Source organism: Macaca mulatta, chromosome 18 (assembly GCF_049350105.2).
Source record: "Macaca mulatta isolate MMU2019108-1 chromosome 18, T2T-MMU8v2.0, whole genome shotgun sequence".
In the NCBI taxonomy this organism is placed as follows: Eukaryota; Metazoa; Chordata; class Mammalia; order Primates; family Cercopithecidae; genus Macaca; species Macaca mulatta.
Window position 1 is genome coordinate 73,819,533 of NC_133423.1, and position 27,854 is coordinate 73,847,386.

Sequence of the window (27,854 nt, forward strand, 5' to 3'; positions counted from 1 at the left end):
CTGTTGAGAGAAGCCTCGAGGCCAAAACTGTGCGAGGCGCTGGTTTCATGGGGTCCATTAAATTTCTAGTGGCAACGATTTCCCAAGGAGGAAAGAGAAGGGCCTGGGGAACACTGATGAGGAGTGGAGGCTCGGGAGAGGAAACGGGGAAGGATTGAAGGGGGCGGAAAGAGATGGACAAGAGAGGATGCGTTGGGTGGGTTGCGTCCAAATACTAGTGTAGCTTCTTAGTGGCCGTGTAGGACTGCGTAGAAGTCTTCATCTTAAATCATGAGAGTACACTGTAAGTGGAGATTAAACGTGGACACACAGGTGTGGGTGGAAAAGTTGAATAGATGAACAAGCGCACATCGAAGAAGAAATAGGCGGCCAAAACCAAGAAGAGTGTAATCAGTGTAAAAAATTAAGGAGTACCCAGAGAAGTAAAAGGATTGTCACCTTCCTGAAAGCCAGGGCAGGACCTGAGAAGTCTGGGTGCAGAGATGAGACTGGATCAAAAGTTTTGTCAATCATGTGTATCCTAGGAGACAACCTGTTTAGCAGATGTGAAGGGAGTGACCTGTTATTGTGGCTTGTAAAAGGAGGCAGCCTATAGACCATTTTATGGACCAGGTGATTTATCCTTGTTGAAGGGGAGATTGATGCCAAAAGGGCAGTAATTGAGAAACAATGGGTTAAGGATAGAGCAGGAGAGATTGACATTAGGAAAACAGAATAGTTCCATTCTCTGAAACAAAAGAAAAGGAAACATTTTGAGATGAATAAGAGAATTTGAGGTAATTTTTTTGTCTTCCTATTGAAGTACGCACAGCCAACAGCAGTGATGTGGTCTGGGTAATAGACAGGGCTTTAGCTACCACGGATACCTTTGTGAAGGCAAAAACCGTAACTTACTCATCTTTGCATCTCCTGCATTGCCTAGCACACTCCCTTATACATAGTGGGCAGTTAATAAATGTTTATGTTGAATATTTTTAAATGGAATTAAATAGATGTTCCCTGCAAATGAGAACTTCAGTGCACATTAACAAATACAGATACCCCAGGGGAAAGATGATCCTGAAGAAACGATGAAACTTGACTGCCTTTCTGTTTAAGGATAAATAGTTGCTTAATGTACCATCTCTGTCTGGAAAGGTTTTTTTTTAATACTGAATTCGTGAATGTAGGTCATCAGCATGAAGCGCAGTTCAGTTTCCACCGGTGGTGCTGGCCGCCTCTCCATGCAGGAGCTAAGATCCCAGGATGTAAATAAACAAGGCCTCTATACCCCTCAAACGTGAGTATTTCCCTTGTGGTTCCAGCTTGCATGCCTTACCATCTTAAGCCAAGCAATCATCAAAATAGTTAATACAAATATGTAATATGAGTGATGTCTTGGTGAATCTTGTCTGTTCCCAGGGGTACCTAATTTTAGATCAATGAAATCTAAAAGTGGACATGATACTCTGCTAGGTGTTGTGTGTCTCATTTATTTCTTAAATTCGCAAAGCCAAATGCTTTACCAGGCACCCCCTAAAAAGACTGTTAATTCTTCTTCAGTACTCTGTTATTTTCCCCTTTTATGCTAGAGCTACTTGTTTAAGCGGACTCTGTGCTGTAACTTACAGTTCACTGAGGTATCTCCAATTAGCAAAGCTTCAGTCAAATCAGAGCAAAATTATTTGCTCTCATAATAAGGTATAATATAGTAACAGCCTACAAAACACCACTCCCCCAAACTCATTCCTCAAGATCTGCTGGAAAAAATATCTGAAAGAACTTGCTATCATAAAACTATAGTTTTTCATTATGAGTGATTATCTTCCAGATAAGAGAAGGCGATCTGTAAGCCATTGTAGAGCTGTGTAAATTCTTCTCTAGGACCGAGGTACGAATTACTTGCTGTTTTTAAATTAGTTGGATTTACATAGCATGAGCCTATGCTACTTTTAGAAATCTGAAATATTTATATATTTTTCCTTTTGAATACTGTAAACCAGGAAAATTTTTGTGCTGTTATACATTACTTATGCCAAAAAGACGTTATGCCTTTAATTGTATTAGAAGCTAAAAGGTCACCATTGTTTTTTGCCTGCAGTTTAGATAATGTAATAAGTGCAGCTACATTCTGATACAGAGTAGGTTCTAAAAGAAAAAAAAAATGTAAATGTGGTTAAGATAATGGAAATCATAATGTAGATAGGATTTTTGTTCAGGAGAGAAGCCAAAGATTTAAATCTGCATAACAAGCCTTACCTTCGACCATTTTGTCTTAACTGGACTTCCTACCTACACTTTTCTTTGTCTTGGCAAATAAGTGAAATAAGCCGGGAATAGACAATTAAACAGCACATGTTCTCATAGGTGAAAGCTGAAAAAAGTTTATCTCATAGAAGTAAAAAATAAAATGGATGCTACAGGCTGGGAAGGGTAAAGAGAAGAGGGAAATAGGGAGAGATCTGTGAAAGGACACAAAATTATAGCTAAATAGGAGGAATAAGTTCTGTTGTTCTATAGCACTGTATAACGACTATAGTTAACAATAACATATTGTATAGTTTTAAATAGCTAGGAGAATATTGACTGTTCCCAACACAAAGAAATGATAAATATTTGAGATGATGGATATGGTAATTACCCTGATCTGATCACTGTACATTATATGTATCACAGCATCACTATCTACCCCATAAATTGGTATAATTATGTGTCAATTTTTAGTTTTTTCTGTTAATTTAAAATTAGAAAGTAATAATAATAATGATATTTAGGCCTGAAAGTATGTTCTGTGTCTTTGAGTTACAAATTTTCTATCTTGTTCTTTACCTTCAGGGGTGTTTTTCACCTTGTTTTTACCCTTTGGAAATGCAAATTTAGGGTAGAAAATGTTTAGATAGTTATTAAAAATGAGATGAGTAAAACAGACCATGCTGAGGTTAAAACAAAGACTAAATCTACCACAGGGTACATATGCCAGAGGGACCTCTGCTGGTCCCCCAACATTACAAGCATTATAACTTATAGTACCGTGTGTAGCCCATCCTGTTTGTGACAGCTTTCATGACTGCTAAACATTTTTATGATTTTTGAATTATTTTTATATGTAGTGGGGAAGAGTTGTTGGTTCTAACATATTTCTAAAAGTTTCTCAGGCTAATTTTTATTTTTATTTTAAAGAGTTGTTTTCTATTTTTCTTTAAAGCAAAGAGAGACCAACCTTTGGAAAGTTGAGTATAAACAAACCAACATCTGAAAGAAAAGTCTCACTATTTGGCAAAAGGTAATTATATTTTTTATTAGCTCTAATAAAGGGATTCTTATAGCCATACATTGTTGCCCTCAGAGAACAAATACATTAAATGACGTGGTTCCTTTCGAGAGAAAAGTTATAATCTAGTTTTCCTCTGATTTTAAATGGTTAAAATTTTAGGTTATATCTGCTTTAGACACTATAGCTAACACATTCAGACCACTTTCATTGTTACAAGTAAATAGTTGATCGAAAATTCTATACCTAGCTTTCAGACACAGTGGAGTCATCACATTTTAAAATAAGGAGTGGCCAGGCATGGTGGCATACCTGTAATCCCAGCACTGTGGGAGGCTGAGATGGGAGGATTGCTTGAGTCCAGGAGTCCAAGACCAGCCTGGGCAACACGACAAGACTCTGACTCTACATTTTTTTAATTAGCCAGGCAGGCATGTAGACCAGGTGCAGTGGCTCACACCTGTAATCCCAGCACTTTAGGAGGCTGAGATGGGGGGGCTGAGATGATCTTGAGTCCAAGAGTTCAAGACCACCCTGGGCAACATTGCAAGACCCTGTCTTTACAAAAAAAAAATTGTTTTTAATTAGCCAGGTGTGGTGGCTCACACCTGTAATCCCAACACTTTGGGAGGCCAAGGCGGGCAGATCACTTGAGTTCAGGAGTTCAAGACCCAGCTAGGCAACATGGTGCAACCCCGTCTCTACAAAAAATACAATTATTAGCCGGGGGCAGTGGCACATGCCTGTAATCCCATTTACTTGGGAGGCTGAGGCAAGAGGATCACGTCAACCCAGGAGGTGGAGGGTGCAGTGAGTTGAGATCGTACCAGTGAACTCCACCCTGGGTGACAGTGAAACTGTGTCTCAAAAAAAAACTTTTTTTAATTTAAAAATTAGCCAAGCATCATGGTGCACGCCTATAATCCTAGCTACTCAAGAGGCTTAGGCAGGTTTGCTTGAGCCCAGAAGGTCGAGGCTCCAGTGAGCCTTGTTAGTGCCACTGCACTCCAGCCTAGGCAACAGAGAAACACCCTGTCTCAAAAAAATAAATGTAAAATGAAAAAACATCATCTAGTCCAACATTTTAGTCTTTTTTTACAGTCTAAAAGGTTAATGAGAACTCCACAGTGCTTTTGTTTTATGGGCTATATCTGTCTAAATTAACTGTAGTAGAAAGTAAAACTGAGAAAAATTTAAAATATATATTCAATTTAAAATAACAATCCATTACATGGTAACATAAATAACATGTTTTCAACTTTTAAAAAACATATTTTCAAAAATATAACAATTTCAGTAAGAAGAGTGACATTGTTATACGTTTTTGCAAATCTCTTACGGCTTAATAGCAGACAGCTAGATTCTAATACTTGCTTCTGCATTTAATCAGTTACAGTATCATACATCATGTTACCAGCCTTTGGAAAACTCCACTGTACACTCATGAGAGATTGAAAATGAAAAGAGCAAATAACATCTTAGTTTTATCATAAAACTAGTTTTGACTTCTCAGTGATCCCTAGACAACACTTTGAGAGCAACCCTCTATCTGGAGTAGGTCAGTGGTTGTCTAGGCTGCAGGTTGCAGAAGGATTGACTGTTAATGGGCATAAGGAGACTTTGGGGGATGATAGAAATGGTCATATTTTGATTGGCAGAGGTGACACAAATGCGTATATTGTCAAACTTCATCAAACTGTATGCTTTAAACAGGTGCATTTTATTATCAACAAATTATGTCAATAAAATTGTTTTTTTTTAAAGTGTTCAACCCCAAAATTAAGATGATAAATTATGTTGTTGTCTCGCCAAAACAAAACTTTCAGACAAACCTGTTTCTTCCATTGTTTTGAAAATATTTAGAGATGAAGTACTTGTCACCTTTTAAAAAATCTCTGCCGTGAAACCAATTTGGTTTTATTGGTTTAAACTTCCATTTTTGGTATTTATTTCAGTTGATAAAAAATCTTAAGGTATTTTTGTAATGTAACTCATCTCAGAGCTAAACTTTAGAGGTGATAGTAATGAAATCTAATATTTGTGGAGCATTCCTATAGGCCAGACATTAAGTGTTTTATCTATATTAAATCTTTCAATCAATCCTCACAACTGCCCTATGAGAAGATAGTGATATTGTCTGCTTTTTTTTTTTTTTTTTTTTGAGATGGAGTCTCGCTCTGTCACCCAGGCTGGAATGCAGTGGCGCGATTTCGGCTCACTGCAACCTCCGCCTCCCCGCTTCAAGCAACTCTCCTGCCTCAACCTCCCAAGTAGCTAGGATTACAGGCACCTGCCAACACATCCAGCTAATTTTTTTGTATTTTTAGTAGAGACGAGGTTTCACCATCTTGGCCAGACTGGTCTTAAACTCCTGACCTCATGATCCACCCACGTCGGCCTCCCAAAGTGCTGGGATTACAGGCATGAGTCACTGTGCCCGGCCAAGTGTGTGTTTCTTCTTGCCTTGTTTTACATCCTTATGTTTAACTGCTGTAACCTCATATTTTACTCTTCATTATTTGCTCGTTTTCTCTGCTTTAAATGAGATAAATCTGTTTAGTTATAAGAATGTAATGTTTGATGTTGATATTAAATTGCAAAACTGCCTTGAAATAATTTAGTCTTGATCACAGAAGGAAATAGTTTTAACTGGCTTTTTAAAAATATATTTCCAGAACTAGTGGACATGGATCCCGGAATAGTCAACTTGGTATATTTTCCAGTTCTGAGAAAATCAAGGACCCGAGACCACTTAATGACAAAGCATTCATTCAGCAATGTATTCGACAACTCTGTGAGGTACTTTAGGATTTTAATCTCAACTGTGATTGTTGTCATAGGTATTTTCCAATAATTTCGCATTACAAAATGTTTGGTGTTTCATAAAAATTATTGTAGTTTCTTACAGAAAATGGTTATGCACATAATGTGTCCATGAAATCTCTACAAGCTCCCTCTGTTAAAGACTTCCTGAAGATCTTCACATTTCTTTATGGCTTCCTGTGTCCCTCATATGAACTTCCTGACACAAAGTTTGAAGAAGAGGTTCCAAGAATCTTTAAAGACCTTGGGTATGTGTATTTCTCATTAGTTAGAGATGTGACTGGCACACAGAGACAAAACAAATTACATCAATTTGTAAAAAGTTTGAGTTACAGAAATAATATGTTTTAGGATGACCACTGGGAAAAATATATGTAGGATAAATTGAAGAGAAAAAAAGCAACTGCTTACAAAAAACAAATAAAAAGTGCTGGTGGTAGAAGCAGGAAGGATTAACAAATTGTTAGTAACTGATGAAGTTTGATGATGGATACAGACGGATTAAATACACTTTCTTTGTTAAGAAAAAACTACCCATAGGTTATTACAGAGCAACAGAAGATAGAATATAAAGCCCTGAACTGCTGAGGTGACAAGAGAGTAGAAAAGACAGGCTGGATACCACAGATTTTACAGAAGCCAAAAAAAAAAAACCAGGGTTCACGCCTGGTGAAAACAGAGTGTGATGAAATTGAAAGGGGGAAGAATGGACTTGGAGGTATACATACTTGTTGTTTATTGAGGGTATATTGAATTTGAGGGAACAAAAATCCTTTGGGAGAGTAGTCCAGCGTTTTGGTTGTATAGATCAAGTTCTGCAGCTTGAGGGATAGATGTACAAAATAATCTACAGAGAAATACACAGAGATTAAGATGACTAAGGATAGAATCCCAACATATCTTACCTCTACACAAGTCAAGACTGGGTGTATATGTGGAATTATTTAAATGTAGCTTCTTGATTAACCATTATGTTTAGTAGATTATAGTAACATCAAATTAGCTTATGTTTTTCTGATTTCTCATAGGTATCCTTTTGCACTATCCAAAAGCTCCATGTATACAGTAGGGGCTCCTCATACGTGGCCTCACATTGTGGCAGCCTTAGTTTGGCTAATAGACTGCATCAAGGTATTTGATTTGTTCTTTTGAAATATATACATGGGAAAGGGTTTTTTTCCTCAAAAAGATATTTTTCTCTCCCAGTCTTTTGACAGTATTCTCAAAGTCTGCTTCAAAGTTTTCATTTTTCAAAGCACATTTAATTTTATGTTTTTCAAACTATTATCACGAGGTAAAAGGAAGAAAGTACCAAATTGACAAGGAGATTATTTATTATCATGAGGCTTTACAACTCAAAAAATGAATCAATAGGAAATTCATTTTTTATTTTCTCTCATGAAATTCATTTTCACCCCCTTTTTTTTTTTTTTTTTTGAGACAGAGTCTTGCTCTGCCGCCCAGGCTGGAGTGCAGTGGCGCGATCTTGGCTCACTGCAACCTCCGCCTCCCGGGTTCACGCCATTCTCCTGCCTCAGCCTCCCGAGTAGCTGGGACTACAGGCGCCCGCCACCACACCCGGCTAATTTTTTTTTTTTGTATTTTTTAGTAGAGACGGGGTTTCACCGTGTTAGCCAGGATGGTCTCAATTTCCTGACCTCGTGATCCGCCCGTCTCGGCCTCCCAAAGTGCTGGGGTTACAAGCGTGAACCACCGTGCCCGGCCCATTTTCACCCTTTTTAATTAAAATCCATATTCACTGCAAGAAGTTTGGAGAATGCAGTGATATACCCATAATCTCCAAACTCAGTGACAATAACATAAAACATTTCCTTGTGATAGTTTGTTTTTGTTTTGTTTTGTTTTGTTTTGTTTTTGAGATGGAGTCTCGCTGTGTTGCCCAGGCTGGAGGGCAGTGGCATGATTTCAGCTCACTGCAACCTCCGCCTCCCAAGTTCAAGAAATTCTCCTGCCTCAGCCTCCTGAGTAACTGGGATTACAGGCATGCACCACCACACCCGGCTAATTTTGTATTTTTAGTGAAGACAGGGTTCCACCTCGTTAGCCAGGCTGGTCTCAAACTCCTGACCTCAGGTGATCTGCCCGCCTCAGCTTCCCAAAGTGCTGGGATTACAGGCGTGAGCCACCATGACCAGCCCCTTGTGATACAGTTTTAAAAGTGTGTGTTGCTGTGCAAAGTACTATATGTATATTTTTTAAACTTTTGATACATACCGAGAAATTTTTCTCTAGAAAACTTGTACCAATTAAAAGCTCAACAATGTTTGAGCACAGCCATTTTTCCAAACCGTAATCATTGTTGTTTTCAATCTTTATCAATTTAGGAGGTGACAGATCGCTGTTTATATAGAAATGTATATGTATATGTATATATATGTGTGCGTGTATACATATATTTAAACAATTTATGTTGTTACCGTTATTTTTCTTTTAACTTGCTTGTACATGGTTTTTTAGGCACGTTTATATTTTACCATTTGCTTTTTGCTATGAATTTGAATCTGTATTAAACTTACTGATAGTTTTAATAGTTGGCAACACAACAAGCAAAAAAAATTGATAGCTAATTTTTTCTTATTTACATTTTTTGTTTTTAAAGGTGAACTTTTTTACATTTATTATAATATCTACTCTCTTGATATTTTTCTTTTTTTGTATTGATTTGCAAGAATGCCATTTTGTTAAGTCAAAAATGGTTGAGTCAGAGAAATTAGCTCCCGTCTCTATGGTGCAAGTAATTTTTTTCTCCCTTTCTTTGTTTTTTAATTTCATGTGCTGTTTTGTCTGTTCAGAAATGTGAGTTTTTATCTAATTTAATGCAGTCTCTCCTGTTGTAGCTTCTGAGTTTCCTGTCCTACTTAGTGCTAGAATTCCTAAAGCTAATACTGTTCCTCTGACATTGTCTTGGCCATCAGCAAGCCTTTAACTAAATGAAGTCAGGCACTGGGTATATGGATTTTGACCCAGGAGCCATGCTGATACATATAGTACCACCCATTGTCAAGAGAGCAGAATTCCAATGCCATAGCCCACTAATAAAAATCCAAGTTTCATTGGACTTTATAAAGAACATTCATGCATTCAACTTGTTTCTCTCCAGTGATGCCCATGGACATTTGATATCTACTTTTTTGCTCTCACCATCAGATATCCCCATTGTCACTAGAACACTTAACCCTTGTTTGCCTAAGCAGCTTATGATATTGTGTGGTTGGGAGATAGCATGTGGAGCTTGTGGATTACTTACAGTAGCTTCACTTGGGGAGGGGCCTCTTGCGATACCTCCAAGCCCCTCTTTTTTTTCCTTTTTCCTTTTTTTTTTTTTTTTTTTTTTTTGAGACGAGTCTCACTTTTTTGCCCGGGCTGGAGTGCAGTGGTGCAATCTCAGCTCACGGCAACCTTCACCTCCCAGGTTCAAGCAATTCTCTGCCTCAGCCTCTTGAGTAGCAGGGATTATAGGCACCCGCCATCACATCCAGCTAATTTTTTGTGTTTTTAGTAGAGATGGGGTTTCACCATGTTAGCCAGGCTGGTCTCTATCTCCTGACCTCGTGATCCACCCACCTCAGCCTCCCAAAGTGCTGGGATTACAGGCGTGAGTCACCGCGCCCGGCCCTCCAAGCCCATTATTTAAGTTGGAATCCCCTCCTTTTTATATTGCTTTGCATGATGTGATGTATTAATCCATGAGAGACTGCAGGTTTCTTTTTCTAATTTTCTCTCTCACTTAACATAAGCCTAGAAATGTAGCCACATTTAGGAAGGCTTGTTTTCCTCCCCAGTGTTTTTTAAAAAACAATTTTTCAAATTTTCTCCTAGTATTTTTATGTGTATTTAAATTTTTGTGCTGTGTTTAAATCTTAATTCATCTCCAGTTTATGTTAGTAAAAGAAAGACAAGGTCTTCTTTTTTAAATGATTCACTCATGTGTCTCAGTCCCATTTATGGAATAACTGATGTTGGCCGGGTGCTGTGGCTCATGCCTGTAATCCCAGCACTTTGGGAGACTGAGGCAGGTAGATCACCTGAGGTCAGGAGTTAGAGACCAGCCTGGTCAACATGAGAAAACCCCGTCTCCACTAAAAATACAAAATTATTAGCCGGGTGTGATGGTGCATGCCTGAAGTCCCGGCTACTTGGGAAGCTGAGGCACGAGAATCATTTGAACCCAGGAGGTGGAGGTTGCAGTGAGCCAATATCACACCACTGCACTGCAGCCTAGGCAACAGAGCAAAACTCCATCTCAAAAATAAATAGCTGATATTTTCCCCACAGTTTGAACTGTCACCAGTATGTTCTTAATTAAACCTATTTCTCTGCTCTTTTTTTTCTATCCCTGCTTCATGACCATACTAATTCCTGTCACTTTCTAATATATTTTATGTAGAGGAGGAACTTCTTTTTACAATGTTAGCTATTGTCATATCCTCACTCTCTAAATTATTTTTTCAGATTTTAACAAAATCTTGTGATTTTGTTATTATTGATATAACATTGAATTCACGATATATAAGGGGAAATTTCCATCCTGTCAATGTTTAATCTTGTCATTTGGGAACGTGTTAAATCTCATTTATTCATCTCTTTTGTTCCTTCAGTAACATTTTGTTTTTGTTTTTTGTTTTTTCGTTTTATGGGGTTTTTTTGTTTGTTTTTGTTTGTTTGTTTGTTTGTTTTGAGAGAGAGTCTTGCTTTGTTGCCCAGGCGGGAATGCAGTGGCGTGATCTCAGCTCACTGCAACCTCCACCTCCCAGGTTCAAGCAATTCTCATGCCTCAGCCTCCCAAGTAGCTAGGATTACAGGTGCCCACCACAACGCCTGGCTAATTTTTGTGTTTTCAGTAGAGACAGGGTGTCACCATGTTGGCCAGGCTGGTCTTGAACTCCTGACGTAAGGTGATCCACCTGCCACAGCCTCCCAAAGTGCTGGGATTACAGGCATGAGCCACCATACCTGGCCATGTAGTTTTCTTAATATCAAACAACATATTTTTTATCAATGCCATGTGTTTTGTTACTATGATGAACAGGTTTTCTCTTTTTTTAATTCTATTTCTATGGTGATTATTACTAAAAGAGTTTTTTGTGTTTACTACCCTTATCGAATTGCTTTATTACAACTACTGTTCTCAGTTGATTTCTATTACTAACCACTGTTTTTAAATTAAATATTTTTCATTTTATCATTTAGTATGATGTATTCAATAGAAGATAATGTTTTTCATGTTGAAGTTTATTCACTTTTATCAAGAATGATCTTTGAAGGTTATCCTATGCTTTTGCAGGATGTATTGAAATTATTGTTGTTGTCTTGACCTATTGATCTAATATGTTGATTTCCTAATGACCTCTATTTGTTCATTGTTTATTATTCATTATGCTCCTGAATTGTTTGTTCATGCTTTATAAATAAACTGTAGGCCGGGCGCGGTGGCTCAAGCCTGTAATCCCAGCACTTTGGGAGGCCGAGACGGGCGGATCACAAGGTCAGGAGATCGAGACCATCCTGGCTAACACGGCGAAACCCCGTCTCTACTAAAAACACAAAAAATTAGCCGGGCGAGGTGGCGGCGCCTGTGGTCCCAGCTACTCGGGAGGCTGAGGCAGGAGAATGGCGGGAACCCGGGAGGCGGAGCTTGCAGTGAGCTGAGATCTGGCCACTGCACTCCAGCCTGGGCAACAGAGCGAGACTCCGTCTCAAAAAATAAATAAATAAATAAATAAATAAACTTTGATTTCCTATCTCACTATGCCTCCTTGCACAGAACTTGGCAGATAATCAGTCCTTATTATGGTGTCTAAGTGATAATAATTTAGCCAAAGTTACCATGTCTTCTCTACTAAGGACCATAAATAGGAGGGTTGCATACACTTCAGGAGCATCTTGTTAGCCTTTTGGTTAGTGATCAAAGTGAACTTGGGCCTGACTTATCCCAGATCCCTCTGTGTCCTTTTCCTCCTCTGATGTCTCACAATATTAAGAAGTGGTGTTATAGTAGAAAATGCCACCTGTAGATGAAAACATGATCCAAATCTATACTTTTTATATCTACAATTACAGGTTGATACTATTTCAACCAGTCTTCCTAGTTCGTAATTCTTCAGTCCTTTCAGTAGTCTTTTCTATAGCTCTTGGGGATCTGTATGTCCCTGTGTAAGGCTCTCCTTGAATCTTGCAAAGTAGCAAGAGTTTTCATAAGGACCTTGACAAGGTGACAGAAACTGTCTTTACCCTGCTGACAAGATATAAGATTCTGTTCCTTATCTTGGGTTCTGCCCTACATGTCTTTCAGACTTTATTAAATCTATGTGTTGGCCGGGCACGGTGGCTCATGCCTGTAATCCCAGCACTTTGGGAGGCCGAGGTGGGTGGATCACCTGAGGTCAGGAGTTTGAGACTAGCCTGGCCAATATAGTGAAATGCTGTCTCTACTAAAAATGCAAAAATTAGGCATGGGGACAGGCACCTGTAATCCCAGCTACTCAGGAGGCTGAGGCAAGAGAATCGCTTGAACCCAGAAGGCGGAGGTTGCAGTGAGCCAAGATCTCAGCCACTGCACTCCAGCGTGGGCGACAAAGGGAGACTCCGTCTCAAAAAAAAAAAAATCTATCTGCCACCTGAGGCCTTGTCAAAAAAAAGACAAGATAAAAGACCCAGTTGTTAGAGCTCTTCTGCGTCCTCCTTAGATAAACAAAGAATCTTCTGAGTGCCTTTAGAATAGGAAAGGGGTAGCAGGGCAAACAACTCTAGGGTAAGGACATTGTCTCCCTGAGAAATCCTGTATGTGAATTCCAAGATGACAAAACTTAATTGTTTTTCGAAACCCCATTCTTCTTTTATGTACTCCTAATGCATAATCCTTTTCCTAGAAGTTAGTATTCTTATACTTAGTGTTCATTATACTATTAGATACATATTTATATCTTGGCCAGGTGCAGTGTTATTCCCTGTTATTGTTATTGTTGTTATTCCCTGCACTTTGGGAAGCCAAGGCGGTTGGATCACCTGAGGTCAGGAGTTCAAGACCAGCCTGGCCAACGTGGTGAAACCCCGTCTCTACTGAAAATATAAAAATGAATCAGGCATGGTGGCTCATGCCTGTAATCCCAGCTACTCCGGAGGCTGAGACAGGAGAATCACCTGAACTTGGGAGGCAGAGGTTGCAGTGAGCCGAGATTGCACTACCACACTCCATCCTGGGTGACAAAGTGAGACTCCGTCTCAAAAAAAAAAAATACATATTTATATCTAGATATCTATATATTAAGATAATAATAGATATTAATAGATATATTTATATCTAGTATATCTGTGTTTATATCTACATTTATGTATATTTATAGCAATTTCATTTAAATTTTCTATTTTTTCATGTTTTAAATGTTATATTTTTAAAAGAAGATATAAAAACAGGCATTCCAAAATAGAATTTCTATGCCTTAAAAACCTTTAACTATTTTCCTTTTAGCTTGTCAATTTTAAACATCTGAATGTTTTGCTATAATTTATGTTACACTTTCAATTGAAACTATTGTATTTCTAAAGATTTTCTATTGTAAAATTTCGTCTAAAGTTCATATTGTACATACTGAAAAATTATTATTGACTCACCTTTTATGTGGCAATTCTGTTTTGGATTCTTAAAGTTGCATTAAAATGTGTATATTTCCTCTCAGTGGGTTAATAACAGCATAAAGGTCAACATTTTTCCCTGTAGGACGGAAGTAAATATAGAGTCCGTCCTTTCTAGATCCTGAAGAGTTTAGTTACTAAACGAAAGGGTTTTGAAATTATCAAAAGGATACCTTCAAATTGTTTTATTCAAAAGAAAGTCAAAAGTGTTAATGTGTTCAATGTAATGACCTATGAAAAGAGACTTTTAGTTACACAATAATGTAAATGCTTCTAAAATTGACACTAAAAACAGAATTTGCCAAAATATGAAAGTTGCATTTTTCAAATCAACTTGCTTTTCTTGCTTGTGTACTAATTAGATACATACTGCCATGAAAGAAAGTTCACCTTTATTTGATGATGGGCAGCCTTGGGGAGAAGAAACTGAAGATGGAATTATGCATAATAAGGTACCATGTATTATCATAAACTGTAATGATGAATTGCCTTGGTATTATTGTGTCACTATTGGATTTAATACAGATGCCCCTCGACTTATGATAGAGTAATAAACCGACTCTAAGGTGAAAATATCGTGTCAAAAATGCACTTAATACACCTAACCTGCCAAACGTCATAGTTTAGCCTAGCCTACCTTAAACATTCTCAGAACAATTAAACTAGCTTACAGTTGGGCAAAATTATCTAACACAAAGCGTATTTTTATAATAAAGTATTGAATAGCTCTTGTAATTTATTGAATACTATACTAACAGTGAAAAGGAAAAAGGTTGTATGGATACTTAAAGGATGGTTGCTACTCCATTGCTTTCGAACCATCAGAAAGCTGAAAAATCTGAAGTCTAACCATCGTTAAGTCAGGGATTGTCTGTATATTCTTTTGTAGAGTTGTCTTTTTGCTTCCTGAAAACATTCTAAATTTGATTTTTTAAATATTAATGGATCTGTTTGAATCACATTATAATTTCTTAGAATTAACTAGTCACAAAAATTTGAAAATGTTAACTAAGTAAAAAATGGAAGGAGATTGAATTAAATCGTAACACGTTATATGTTATAGATGTAATGTTTATTTTCCTCCTTTCTGTTGTAGACTGAAGATATCAATATTGGCAACATTATTTTAATATAATTCTTTGTCAATACAAAACATAATAGGTTGAGTCTTAAGATATTGCATGTGGGTGGGTTGTTTATTTTGTTTTGACCTTTTTCATTAGTCATATTGCCACTTAGCTCAGAGTCACCACTTCCAAAAGTGGTTGGGATAAAAGAAACATTAAGATTATACATTAATATTTCCTAACATACATAAAAAACCAGTCATCACACAGGCCACTTAGAAGAAAAACTATTCTCTGTTCTAATTCTAACCTTCATTCTTTGAAACTTTTGTCACAAAAGAAAAGTGGGAATAATTTCAGTCCCATCTTTTATGACTGCCTGGGATGTAGTTCAAAGATACATCAACCGACTAGTGTTGGCATCATTGCCTTTTTCTTTTTAACAAAAAATAAACACACACCTTTACTACTTCAACAATGATCCCAGCTAGAAAGGGTCCTAGAAAACCTTTGATCCTCCCCTTGAGAAAATTATCCTCACACATTGCAATATGTATATTGGGCTGCCTCTAATTGCACCTCAGTTTTCACCCAAGTACATTACAACATCTATTAAATATTAAATGTCTTACCAGACACAGTGGCTCACACCTGTAATTCTAGCACTTTGGGAGGCCGAGGTGGGCAGATTGCTTGAGCTCCGGAGTTCAAGACCAGCCTAGGCAACATGGCGAAACCCCATCTCTACAAAAAGTACAAAAATTAACTGGGTATAGTGGTGAATGCCTGTGGTCCCAGCTACTCGGGAGACTGAGGCTACAGGATCACTTGAGCCCAGGAGGTCAAGGCTACAGTGAGCCAAGATCATGTCACTGTACTCCAGCCTGAGGGACAAAGTGAGACCCTATCTCAAAAAAAAAAAAAAAAAGTGTTAAATGTCTTGACATCCATCCTAAAGGTTAAAAATTATTCTTGCTATCTGAGCTATTATAGCTATTATTTCAAATGACAATATATAAAGAAGCACATGGGAAACTATAAAGTACTGTTTGTAATTAAAGTTGTCAGAATATCTGTCTTCACAAGATTCTGATACTCAGTTTTGTGAGTCCACAAACTCAATATTTTTAAACCTATAAGATCAAAATTGACCAAGCTTAAGGAAACTGATTCAGTCTTACCAAATTCACAGCAACTGATTTGAAGGAGAATGAAAATGTATTAATTTACCATCAGTGATACATTTTTCCAGTTACAGGAATATTCAGACTACCTATTCAGAGTACTCACTTCAAAGTCACCTTAATAAGCAACAAATTAGCACAAAGGGAATTGGTCTGTCTTGAGGGATATTTACTTCATCTAGGCTATGGAAAATGCTGATCATCCATTCTTGCCTTCTCATAAAATCTACATTCTCAGTGACCAAAACATCTCATGAATGCAAAATATAGTGTTATTTTCTCTTGGATAAATGTTAAGAATTCTAGTATTGTGCTGTTTGGATTGCTACTCATCATGCAACTCATTTTGTAGACTGAAGTTACAATGTAATTGTAGCCTTCATTAATTACATTTGGGTTTTTGCAATTAGACCTTCTCAATTCAATTGGACTTAGATGATCAGCAGTTTATTTAAATTTTTCATCACGTGCTTTATTCCTAAAGATGATTAAGTTTGTATATTTCATGTTGAATTACATGTATTAATAAGCTTCCTTGTTTGTTTGACCTTCTCAAAATTCTGAAGGTATGGCTTACTGTTTTTAAATATTGCCTTTATCCAAATTTAAGTGTTATTTTATCCTCATTATTCATATTTAGAAGTATCAGACTAAATACATCTGTATAGCATAATTATATAGCCTAGGTTTTTGTCTCTTACTTATAGGTTCATCTGACTACTTAGTGTTTCTGACTATTTTTTAAATTCAAATTTAAATTTCCACCTAGAAAAGTGAAACAAACCAAATAGAGAATCATGACTTTGTTTTTATAATCTGCTTAACCCCATAGTTGTTTTTGGACTACACCATAAAATGCTATGAGAGTTTTATGAGTGGTGCCGACAGCTTTGATGAGATGAATGCAGAGTTGCAGTCAAAACTGAGTAAGTGATCTCGTTCTTAGGGTGCTTGCTTTTGGTCATTTAACTCAGCTCATGGAGTGGTAATTTATGTACCATATCCAATGTTCATATGAGTTACTTACTTTAAATGTATCTGGATGCCTACTGATTTTTATCTTTGTGGTTTCTTTGGTGTAGAGTAGTTAAGCTAAAAGAATACTAGTGTTGGAGCCAGACCTGTGGCAGAACCTCTTACAGTCTGTGAGGCCTTAATAAAATGTTTGACCTATCTGACAAAGTTTAACAGCAGTAGATGTCAGTGTAATAAAGTACCAAACATGCTACCAGAAGCACAGACAATGATTAGCAAATGTTATTCCTCTTGGGGAATAATATCCCTATGTTGTCCTTGCTTACTATTTGAGAAATTAAAGCACCAATTAGTCAAAAGACCTAAGATGTCTTTCAAAATTTGTGGCAAAAGTTAACAAGACATTATACTTCCAAATATGTAAGGAAAATCTTTTCTTTTTTTTTTTTTTTACTCTTTTACAACCTAGTGACATACAGTATTTACTAGCTGACTCTAAAACATTCCAGAGGTATTATTTTACATTTTCGTTCTTTCTATTGAAATAGTCTTGTATATAAAATGCCAAAATGGAAGGTAAAGTAGATAAATGGAGGTGAAGCTATTCCTCCGAAGACAATGGAATCAATCACCTTGCACAGTATTAGCACAAAAGGTGAAAGCATTCCCTTATAGTCCTCTGGATCTGTATCTTCCTAAAGAGTAAACAGGACAATTTCAGCTTGTTCACATGGGAAAGGGAGCAAAATAAATGGCTTTAAGAGAGGAAAATTTAGAGTGATCCAAGCATCTAGTGAGTAATTTGATAGCTCTATATATAATTAACCAAGCATAAAAACTGCATTCATTCATTCAAATAAATATTTATTGTATACCTACTATGCGCCAGCCACCATGTAGGCACTAAGGATACAGTAATGAATAGGATAAAAACCTCTGCCCTTATGAGCTTACGTTTTAGTAGACAGAAAGAGAAAAACAATGAAGTGAGCAACTTTAAGTCAAATGGTGATAAGTGCTTTGGAGAAAAATCAAGCAGGACAAGCAGAGTCGAAGTACAGTGGAGTAATGGAAAGCGTTTGCTATTTTACAAGGATGGGATGTACTTCACTAATAGTGTTTTGTGCAGAGACCAGAAGGAAGTGAGGGAGGGACTAATGGTGAAAACTTGGGACAGAATGTTCTAGGCAAATTTGAGGTCTTAAAAAGCTTTTGGATTTTGTCTCCAGAGGATTTATTTAACGTGGATGCTTTTAAGCTGGAATCATTAGAAGCAAAAAACAGAGCATTGAATGAACAGATTGCAAGATTGGAACAAGAAAGAGAAAAAGAACCGGTTAGTAAACATGTTTACACACTTACTTGAGAACTCCTTTAGACTTTTGGGTGTCCTTGGATATTAGCTGTCTTTATCAAAATTTTTTACAAATAGATTAACAAATTAAGCCTCTTAAAAGTTAAATTTTCACATAGTGAACTCCCAATGAAAACATGTTTGGTATCTGTGGAGCCTTGTTTTCCCTTGTGGTCTATCAGTCTTAGACTAATGGTGCTCTGAATATGATGAAAGATTCTTACCTGCTTACATAAGACCAAAAGTACTTTTGAATAAAGGCCCTGTATTATATACCTCTAGGGAGCATTAGTCACAAGAAGCCCTGAGTTTTGGAGATAGTGCAAAAGGAATGGTTAATAAATGGGTTTATATAGTATATTGTATCCTGAGTTTTTCAGATATCTAACTTTATTTTCTGCATTATTAGTGAAGCACTCAAACTGTTGTTGTAAAATACCAGATGTTAAATGTTTGTGCTTTTTCAACTCTAGCCATTGTTTTTTTTCCTATTTCAAACTGACAGTGTAGTCCCCTTTTAGTTATTTTGACTCCCTCTAAAAGTGAAAGGAAAACTCAGATCTACCTTTCTCTAAAATAATTTTAAATAATATTGCTTTACTTTAAAATAAAATATGGAATGATTATTGAAAATAACTGAAGTCATATTCTTTTCTCTTAAAGAATCGTCTAGAGTCGTTGAGAAAACTGAAGGCTTCCTTACAAGGAGATGTTCAAAAGTATCAGGCATACATGAGCAATTTGGAGTCTCATTCAGCCATTCTTGACCAGAAATTAAATGGTCTCAATGAGGAAATTGCTAGAGTAGGTAAGCAGAGCTAATGCTGAAAGACTGGGATGCGAACCCATGTGGGATTTATCACGTGTCAAAACAGCTTTGTTATCCATATCTTTTGTTCTTCTGTGATACATGCCTAGAGCAGGCTACCAAGTTTTCAGTGTGTTTCGTATTTGTTTCCTAAGGCTGCTGTAACAAATGACCACAAGTTTGGATGGCTTAAAACCACAGAAATGGGCCGGGCGCGGTGGCTCACGCTTGTAATCCCAGCACTTTGGGAGGCCGAGACGGGCGGATCACGAGGTCAGGAGATCGAGACCATCCTGGCTAACACGGTGAAACCCCGTCTCTACTAAAAATGCAAAAAAATTAGCCGGGCGCCGTGGCGGGCGCCTGTAGTCCCAGCTACTCGGGAGGCTGAGGCAGGAGAATGGCGTGAACTCGGGAGGCGGAGCTTGCAGTGAGCTGAGATCGCGCCACCGCACTCCAGCCTGGGCGACTGAGCAAGACTCCGTCTCAAAAAAAAAAAAAAAAAAAAAAACCCCACAGAAATGTATTCTCGCAGAGTTCTAGAGGCTATTCCAGCAGATCTGCATCCCTCCAATGACTCAGGATCTATTCCTTGCCTCTTGCAGCTTTTAGTGGCTGACAGCATTACTGGGTTATGTTCACATCACTCCGATCTCTGCCTCCATCTTCACATTGCCTTCTCCTCTGTGTGTTTGTATTCTACTCCCTGTGTGAAATATCTACCTCTGCCTCTGTCTTATAAGGACATTTAGGATGAGATTCAGGGCCCACCTGGATAATAATACAGGGCTATCTCTTTATCTCAAGATACTTAATCACATCTGCAAAGACCCTTTTCCCAAATAAGGTAATTTCACAGTTGCCAGAAACAGAATTTTATATATTTAGGTGGCCATTGTTCAGCCTACTACTCCTTACATGTTTTCAAGCATTTGGCTTTTTGAAGCCAAGAAGGGCCTAACCTAAGAAAACATGCTGCCTGAATATAGAAATATATAAAATATTCTATACAAATATGTACTCTATTCCACTTTGTAATTAATAAACCAGATAAACCAGATTCTTTTGTTTTTTTGAGATGAAGTCTTGTTATTTTGCCTAGGCTGATCTTGAACTCCTGGGTTCAAATAATCTCCCCACTTCAGCCTCCTACATAGCTGGGACTATAGGTGGGCTCCACCGTGCTTGGCTCTAATAAGCCAGATTCTTGATCTCTGCCTGTCTCAGTCGGCTGTAACTGGCTATCCTCCATCACTACCGCCTAAGCAGCTGGGCAGCTGAAACTGATTTAAAGCTGCAAGTACTGCAGTTCTTGGGGAAAAGAGCAACTATAGAAAGCTCTTTTATGTCTTGTAAGCTTACTTTCATAAACACAGCAATCTTAATCATAAAATTCTGTAAAACACTGTGGCACATGCAGTTGTTTGATTCTTCTGCAGTGCCTGAAGGAGAGTAAAGAAAGGTATCTATAAGTCACAGAGCCACTGGGCTATAGTTTTAAAAATAAATTTATTGACAACTGTACGATTCTCCCAGGACTTTGCCTACTTCTGTATGTTTCTTTTGGGATTTTGCAGGCTGTGTCTATCTCATGAGGAAGTTGTATACATGGCCCTTAGGATATTTGATTTAACTGTTAGTCTATGGAGTATTGATTGTCAACTCAAGACTAGTAATTACCAGGGTTATTTGCTGAATCTGTTTTTTTTTTTTTTTCCCAAATAACTCTGATTTTTATATATATATATATAGGATTTGCTCTAAACCAACTCTTTAAATATATTAACTACTTTACACTTCACCCCTAATCATGTCCTTTGTTTATTCTCCATGATGACAAAGAAACTTGGACTAAATTATTATTATAACAATTTTTATAATGCAATTAATCAATACTTTTTCTTTTTTTTTTTTTTTGAGATGTAGTCATGCTCTGCCACCCAGGCTGCAGTACAGTGGCACCATCTCGGCTCACTGTAACCTCTGCCTCCCGGGTTCAAATAATTCTCATGCCTCAGTCTCCCAAGTAGCTGGGATTACAGGCACGTGCCACCATGCCCAGCTAATTTTTTGTATTTTTAGTAGAGACGGTGTTTCACCATGCTGACCAGGCTGGTCTCAAACTCCTGACCTCGTGATCCGCCCGCCTCAGCCTCCCAAAGTGCTGGGATTGCAGGCGTGAGCCACAGCACCTGGCCTTTAATCAATACTTTCTAATGCTAATACTTTATCTTTCTTGTCAGCGTATGATCAAGAGAACTGTCATACATCCTTCTTGTTCTTGTGAGAACTTTTTCTGACAGCTGCACACTCAGTAGGTGAGAGAGAAACAATCATTTGCCATTCCAGAGTGATTTAGTTTGAGACATTAATTTTATAACTGTTAATCTAAGATGTTTTTATCCTATGAGTGTTTTAACTTTTTTGATTATGTAAAGCCATTCATGGCTTGAGTGAATGCGACGTATTTAAATTTTATTTTGTTTTTGTTTTGTTTTGTTTGAGAGACAGAGTGTCACTTTGTCACCCAGGCTGGAGTAGAGTGGCTCAATCTTGGCCCACTGCAACCCCTGCCTCCTGGGTTCAAGCGAGTCTCCCCCCTCAATTTCCCAGGTAGCTGGGACTACAGGCATGCACCACCAGGCCCAGCTAATTTTCATCTTTTTTAGTAGAGACAGGGTTTCACTATATGTTGACCAAGCTGGTCTCAAACTCCTGATTTCAGGTGATCCGCCCGCCTCAGCCTCCCAAAGTGCTGGGGTTACAGGCATGAGCCACTATGCCCAACCATAAATTTTATAGATATTATACGTTGTGGATTTTTTTGTGCGGATGCCGGTGATAAATGCATAAAGTTTGACTTTAACCATGAATTTGCTTTAAGCTCACTGTGCTGCAAATAGGTTGTAACAAACCAATATACCAAAATACCAATCCTCTCCACCTTCAGGATGACTTTCTTGACCCCTTGGTCATCTTCATCCTTTCGTCCCAGCCTGCTATAAAAATGCTATCATATTCTATATAGGTCATGAGTCACAGAAGGTTGGAAAACACTATTGGTAAACAGAGAAAGCAAAAACCTAACCAGTTTGGTATAGTTATCACTGAAAATGTCAGTAAAATATGAATAAACTCTGGTGTGTGTGTGTGTGTGTGTGTGTTTTTGAGCTGGAGTCTCACTCTGTCACCCAGCCTGGAGTGCAATGGCACCATCTCAGCTCACTGCAACCTCTGTCTCCTGGGTTCAAGCAATTCTCCTGCTTCAGCCTCCCAAGTAGCTGGGACCACAGATATGTGCCACCATACCTGGCTAATTTTGTATTTTTAGTAGAGACAGGGTTTCATCATGTTGGCCAGACTGGTCTCGAACTCCTGACCTCAGGTGATCCACCTGCCTCGGCCATAATAAGTCTTATCTCATTTTTTCACATAGTATAAATCATATTCTTATGCAGGACGACATTAAGACCCAGTAGTTCTTAAACAATGTTACCAAATAACCACATGTCCCAAAGGCAGACAGTCTTCACAGTACACTTTTATCTCATTGAAGTTGAAGCTGTTCCTTTACTATATTTTTCCACTTCAATGTGAAGTAGACTGTTAAGGTTTCATTAGGGGTTTAATTATGTGTCCTTTTAAAGAAAAAATGGTTTTGACAATTCTTCTACAATTCACAGTTCTCAGACAGTAACCTTTTTTGTAAATCATATAGTCCAACTACGTTTTGAATAACCAGATGCTCTTTAGTAGATGAAATCTCTCAATGTGACTGTAATAAATAAGCATCTGTATCCTGATTCTTATTTATGGCGTCTCATCATATACATATATCCTGGAACCAAAGTAAGATGATTTTCCTATGGATTTCCTACAATCCACTTAATTGTTTTAAAATCAGAACATTTCTGTCATTTATAATTTCTGTTCGGATGATAATTCTGACCACCACCTTTTTATGACTGCTTGAAGCTAGTTTATTTTATTTTATTTTACTTTATTTTCCCAAGACAGAGTCTCACTCTGTCCCCCAGGCTGGTGTGCAGTGGCGCGATCTCGGCTCACAGCAGCCTCCGCCTCCCAGATTCAAGTGATTCACGTGCCTCAACCACCCGAGTAGCTGGGATTTCAGGCATGCGCCACCATGCCCAGCTGATTTAGTAGAGACAGGGTTTCGCCATGTTGGCCAGGCTGGTCTCGAACTCCTGACCTCAGGTGATCCAACTGCCTCGGGGCTTCCCAAAGCACTGGGATTACTGGCGTGAGCCACCGCACCTGGCCACTGAAGCCAGTTTAATCTACTATTACAAACTTTTCAAATTTGCTTTAAAGCAGTGACTTAACTAGAAATAACAAATGTACTGGCTTTCTTCTGTAAACTGTTGGTAAGCCCAGGAAGGCAATCCACTACAACTCCAAGCTCTTCACTTATACTTTTCTTTCTCCAGAAAGTTAAAACTACATTCAATGAGCCTTTTCAAAAAAAATCAAAAGTTTTCCTGCTGAACAAAATTTTGGCCATTGTTTCATGGTCCTGAGAAACCTTAGAAAAAAAAAACACTATATTTTGATGATGGGTTTTCTGTTTGGGAAGAACCAGAATCACTGGGATTAACCAAATATGTGTGACTCAACTGTCATGGCTTAGTTTTTCAGGCAGGTAGCCTGCGCAAGTCACTTCATTTATTATTTGCCATGGCACAATCCCCACTTCTAGGGGACTGCTTTTTCTGTAACAGGAATTTAGAAAGCGATGTTTAACTTTCTGAAATAGACTGCCTTATGTGGTTTAATCTGGGCTTTTCACCTTGTCCAACTGTTTTCTTTATGTAAGCAGCCAGCTGTTTTGGATATTTCTTAACCTTCTTCATGTTTTGTTAGTGAAATTAGAGATCCTTTTTCTAGGAAGGTCAATGGAGTGATCCTCGATATTACAAAAGTTTCATTTTGTTCACATTGTGAGTTTTAAGTGTCATATTCTCTTAAATATTGACACCTTGTGGTATCATGGAGCCTCAGCCTAGAATGTCCTTTGGTCCCATGCAGAGCCATTCAAATGTAGATGCATGCATGAACCCAGAATTCTTAATGACAGTCATTATTTATGAAGCCACATTTTTTTTCATGTAGTACTTTTTGAAAACCATTGCAAGCTAATAGGGAAATAAGTTTCTTAACATAAAACTTTAATTTTACTATCTTCCAGAATGTTATAAACAAATAACATTTGTTTATAACAAATCTTTTATGAAATATTTTATGAAAGATCAAAAAGAATTATCCCAAAAAAAGAGAATATACATATATATGTATATATATGACTTGGAAATTTATATATATATATGTAAATGAGACTTGGAAATTTATATATATATGAAGTATATATAAAAACATATGTATATTATATATACACACATATATATGATTTGGAAATTTAGCTATCTTAGCTCTATTACATGATGGCATCTGTTTCTTTGTAGTAATTGAAGATACATTAAAAATTTGTTTTTTTCCAACACAGAACTAGAATGTGAAACAATAAAACAGGAGAACACTCGACTACAGAATATTATTGACAACCAGAAGTACTCAGTTGCAGACATTGAGCGAATAAATCATGAAAGAAATGAATTGCAGCAGACTATTAATAAATTAACTAAGGACCTGGAAGCTGAACAACAGAAGTTGTGGAATGAGGAGTTAAAATATGCCAGAGGCAAAGAAGCGGTATGTCATTACCATTTCCAAAGTGGCAAGTCATCATAGCTGACCTTTCTAAAGGTCTGTCCCAATTAAGAAGAAGTCAGTGGGTAAATTGGCTTAAGAGGTAAAACATTAGCATTGGCATTTTAATGAAACACTCATCCCTTTATGTCAATTCAGTAACGTCTCAATTTCTCTCAAATTTAAGATAACTTATATTTCATAACTCAACCAAAAAGTAAGCAAAAAAGTCTAAAACTATGAAAATAATGTTCTTAGGTCCCGCTCCTTTTCCTCTGTAGAAGAGGAAATGAGTCCTTCATTCACTACTTAAACATTAAGATTGCACATCTGCTGTGTGTCACGTACACTGGGCATAGAGGAAATAAAGATAAAACATTGGCTTTCCCCTCAAAAACTTCCAGCTGAGTTTGCATTTACTCCCATGAAATGAGACCTTTAATAGATGTTTGGTGCACAGGGTACCAAATTTAGTGTACATGGTGTGGGGAGATGGCTGAGAGGTTTTTAGAAGAGAATTTCTTAAAGAGGGAAAAACAACTGAATTGGGAAGTATAGGGAAGGGTTAGCATGGCACAGGTAGGGGATTTGCCAAAGAACTGTGTATGGGAAAGTTCAGAGATAAAACAGTCTGATGTATAAGTTTTTCATACAGCTGGAGCTTCATAGCAAGTGGGACAGAGCAAGAGATGAGAATCAAGAGATAAGAATAGACCAGAGGATGAGGAGTCTTTTCTTGTTTAGAAGATTGGACTTTATCCAGAAAGCTCTAAGAAGGCCTTAACATTTTTAAACAGATGTGGTTACGTCTTAGAAAGATCTTATTTCTGATAATGTGAAAATCTGTGGCAGCAATCTAATAAGAAATTACTATCATTCTCTAAAAGATAGTAAGGATCCGGGCTGGGTGCAGTGGCACACGCCTGTAATCCCAGCACTTTAGGAGGCCGAGGCAGGTGGATTATCAGAAGTTATGAGTTCGAGACCAGCCTGGCCAACATGGCAAAGCCCCATCTTTACTAAAAATACAAAAAGAAACCAGGTGTGGTGGCACGTGCCTGTAATCCCAGCTACTTGGGAGGCTGAGGCAGAGAATCACTTGAACCCAGGAGGTGGAAGTTGCAGTGAGCCAAGATCGTACTATTGCACTCCAGCCTGGGCAAAAATAGCAAAACTCTGTCTCAAAAAAAAAAAAAAAGTTAAAGATAGTAAAAATTCAAAGAAGTAAGTAGATTCTGACAACTTAGGAGGTGGAGTGAATGAGACTTGATGAAAGAGGGAGGAAGTGGTTGCCCTGTCTGGCTTGGGTAATTGGGCAGGTGCCACTCACTCGGGGAGAGAAGAGAAGGAAGAAGTTGTGAGACAGGAACGGAGATGGATGTATTATATCCATGTCTAAGTGAAAATAGGTAATAGGCTGTTATATATTTGGATCTGGGCCTTGGCATGAGAGAAGCCAATTATTCAACTTAATTTCAATGTTATGGGTAATACATTACCAATTTGGCCAACATTTAATGTATAAGTAATAAGCCCAAATTTTAATGTATAAGTAATATTGCTTTTGAGATCTAATGCATTTTTGGAAACTGCAAATTGGTTAAGCAAGTTCCAATGTGTCCTCTTACCGTTGCATTCCTTCACTCAAATTGATTTTTATGGATGAGTAATAACAATGAGAAACGAAGTATGCGTTTAATGGAGGAAGCAGATTAAAAACAAATTGCCTAGACTCTGCAAATTCATTTATTCAATCAAATATTAAGTATCTACTATATGCCAAGCACTGTTCTAGGTGCTGAGGATAGAGCTGCTTTCATGGAACTTATATTCAGGAAGTGGAGATGAACCAATATATGTCAGGTAGTGATGATTGCTATGAAGAAAAATAGAACAAAATAAGCATTTAGAAGAATTAGGGGGCTATATTAGGAGACAGCCTTTCTGATGACCTTATTTGAACAGAGCCCTGAAGGAAGAAGGAAGGAGAGCAGGAAATGTGAAATATGTTACTAAAATATTTTTATCAATAGAGTTAAAATAACATTTTCAGACATAAATGATTACCTTCTACTTATTTTGGATACATGAAATGTTTTAATTTGTACATTGACAAAACTAAGGTTGTTTGTTTTACATGTTTCATAATTTCTTTATCTGGCACTTCAAAAAGTAAATTTTAGTTAATACCTAAATATGGACTCTTATTCCAAGCTGTCAGGTAAATGGAAGATACTAGTACATTACACATCAATTGATAGTCTTAATTATTCTGTAAATTTAAGTGTTACTAAAACCTTATCTTCTTTGTATATTTTAAAACTGCTAGTTTTACTACTAAAGATTACTGAATTACTAAACTACTAAAAATAGGTGTAATATGTTTTGTATAAAATTGCAGAAATGCCAATTGAGGCCAGGCGCGGTGGCTCAAGCCTGTAATCCCAGCACTTTGGGAGGCTGAGGCAGGCGGATCACGAGGTCAGGAGATGGAGACCATCCTGGCTAACCTGGTGAAACCCCGTCTCTACTAAAAAATACAAAAAAAAACTAGCCAAGCGAGGTGGCGGGCACCTGTAGTCCCAGCTACTCGAGAGGCTGAGGCAGAGAATGGCCTAAACCCGGGAGGCGGAGCTTGCAGTGAGCTGAGATCCGGCCACTGCTCTCCAGCCTAGGCGACAGAGCGAGACTCCGTCTCAAAAAAAAAAAAAAAAATTGCAGAAATGCCAACTGAAAAAAACATATGGAATGGGGCTGCTTTAACATTTCTTTTTGTGTTCTCTTCTTACAGATTGAAACACAATTAGCAGAGTATCACAAATTGGCTAGAAAATTAAAACTTATTCCTAAAGGTGCTGAGAATTCCAAAGGTTATGATTTTGAAATTAAGTTTAATCCCGAGGCTGGTGCCAACTGCCTTGTCAAATACAGGGCTCAAGTTTATGTAAGTAATGATGACTACTTTTAAGATTTTTTAATTCTATGATTGATATCTCTAGAGTTTGAACTTTGG

The 27,854-nt window shown here is 37.6% G+C and overlaps 1 protein-coding gene and 1 pseudogene across 2 annotated transcripts in view; one reads left to right on the forward strand and one right to left on the reverse strand.

The window, feature by feature from the left end:
• The window catches only part of NDC80 (NDC80 kinetochore complex component), a 45,880-nt gene that overhangs the window by 256 nt on the left and 17,770 nt on the right, over positions 1–27,854 (forward strand). Inside the window, exons 2-13 of one of the 2 annotated variants that reach the window (XM_077974545.1) lie at positions 1,170–1,279; positions 1,811–1,870; positions 3,185–3,262; positions 5,926–6,049; positions 6,149–6,321; positions 7,102–7,204; positions 14,089–14,178; positions 16,810–16,903; positions 18,182–18,288; positions 18,970–19,114; positions 24,639–24,844; positions 27,633–27,785. In XM_077974545.1, coding sequence (XP_077830671.1) covers positions 6,185–6,321; positions 7,102–7,204; positions 14,089–14,178; positions 16,810–16,903; positions 18,182–18,288; positions 18,970–19,114; positions 24,639–24,844; positions 27,633–27,785 — 1,035 coding nt within the window. In that variant the 5' untranslated portion in view covers positions 1,170–1,279; positions 1,811–1,870; positions 3,185–3,262; positions 5,926–6,049; positions 6,149–6,184. 2 annotated transcript variants of the gene reach the window in all.
• On the reverse strand, positions 22,921–24,093 carry LOC144336596 (KATNB1-like protein 1 pseudogene; annotated as a pseudogene).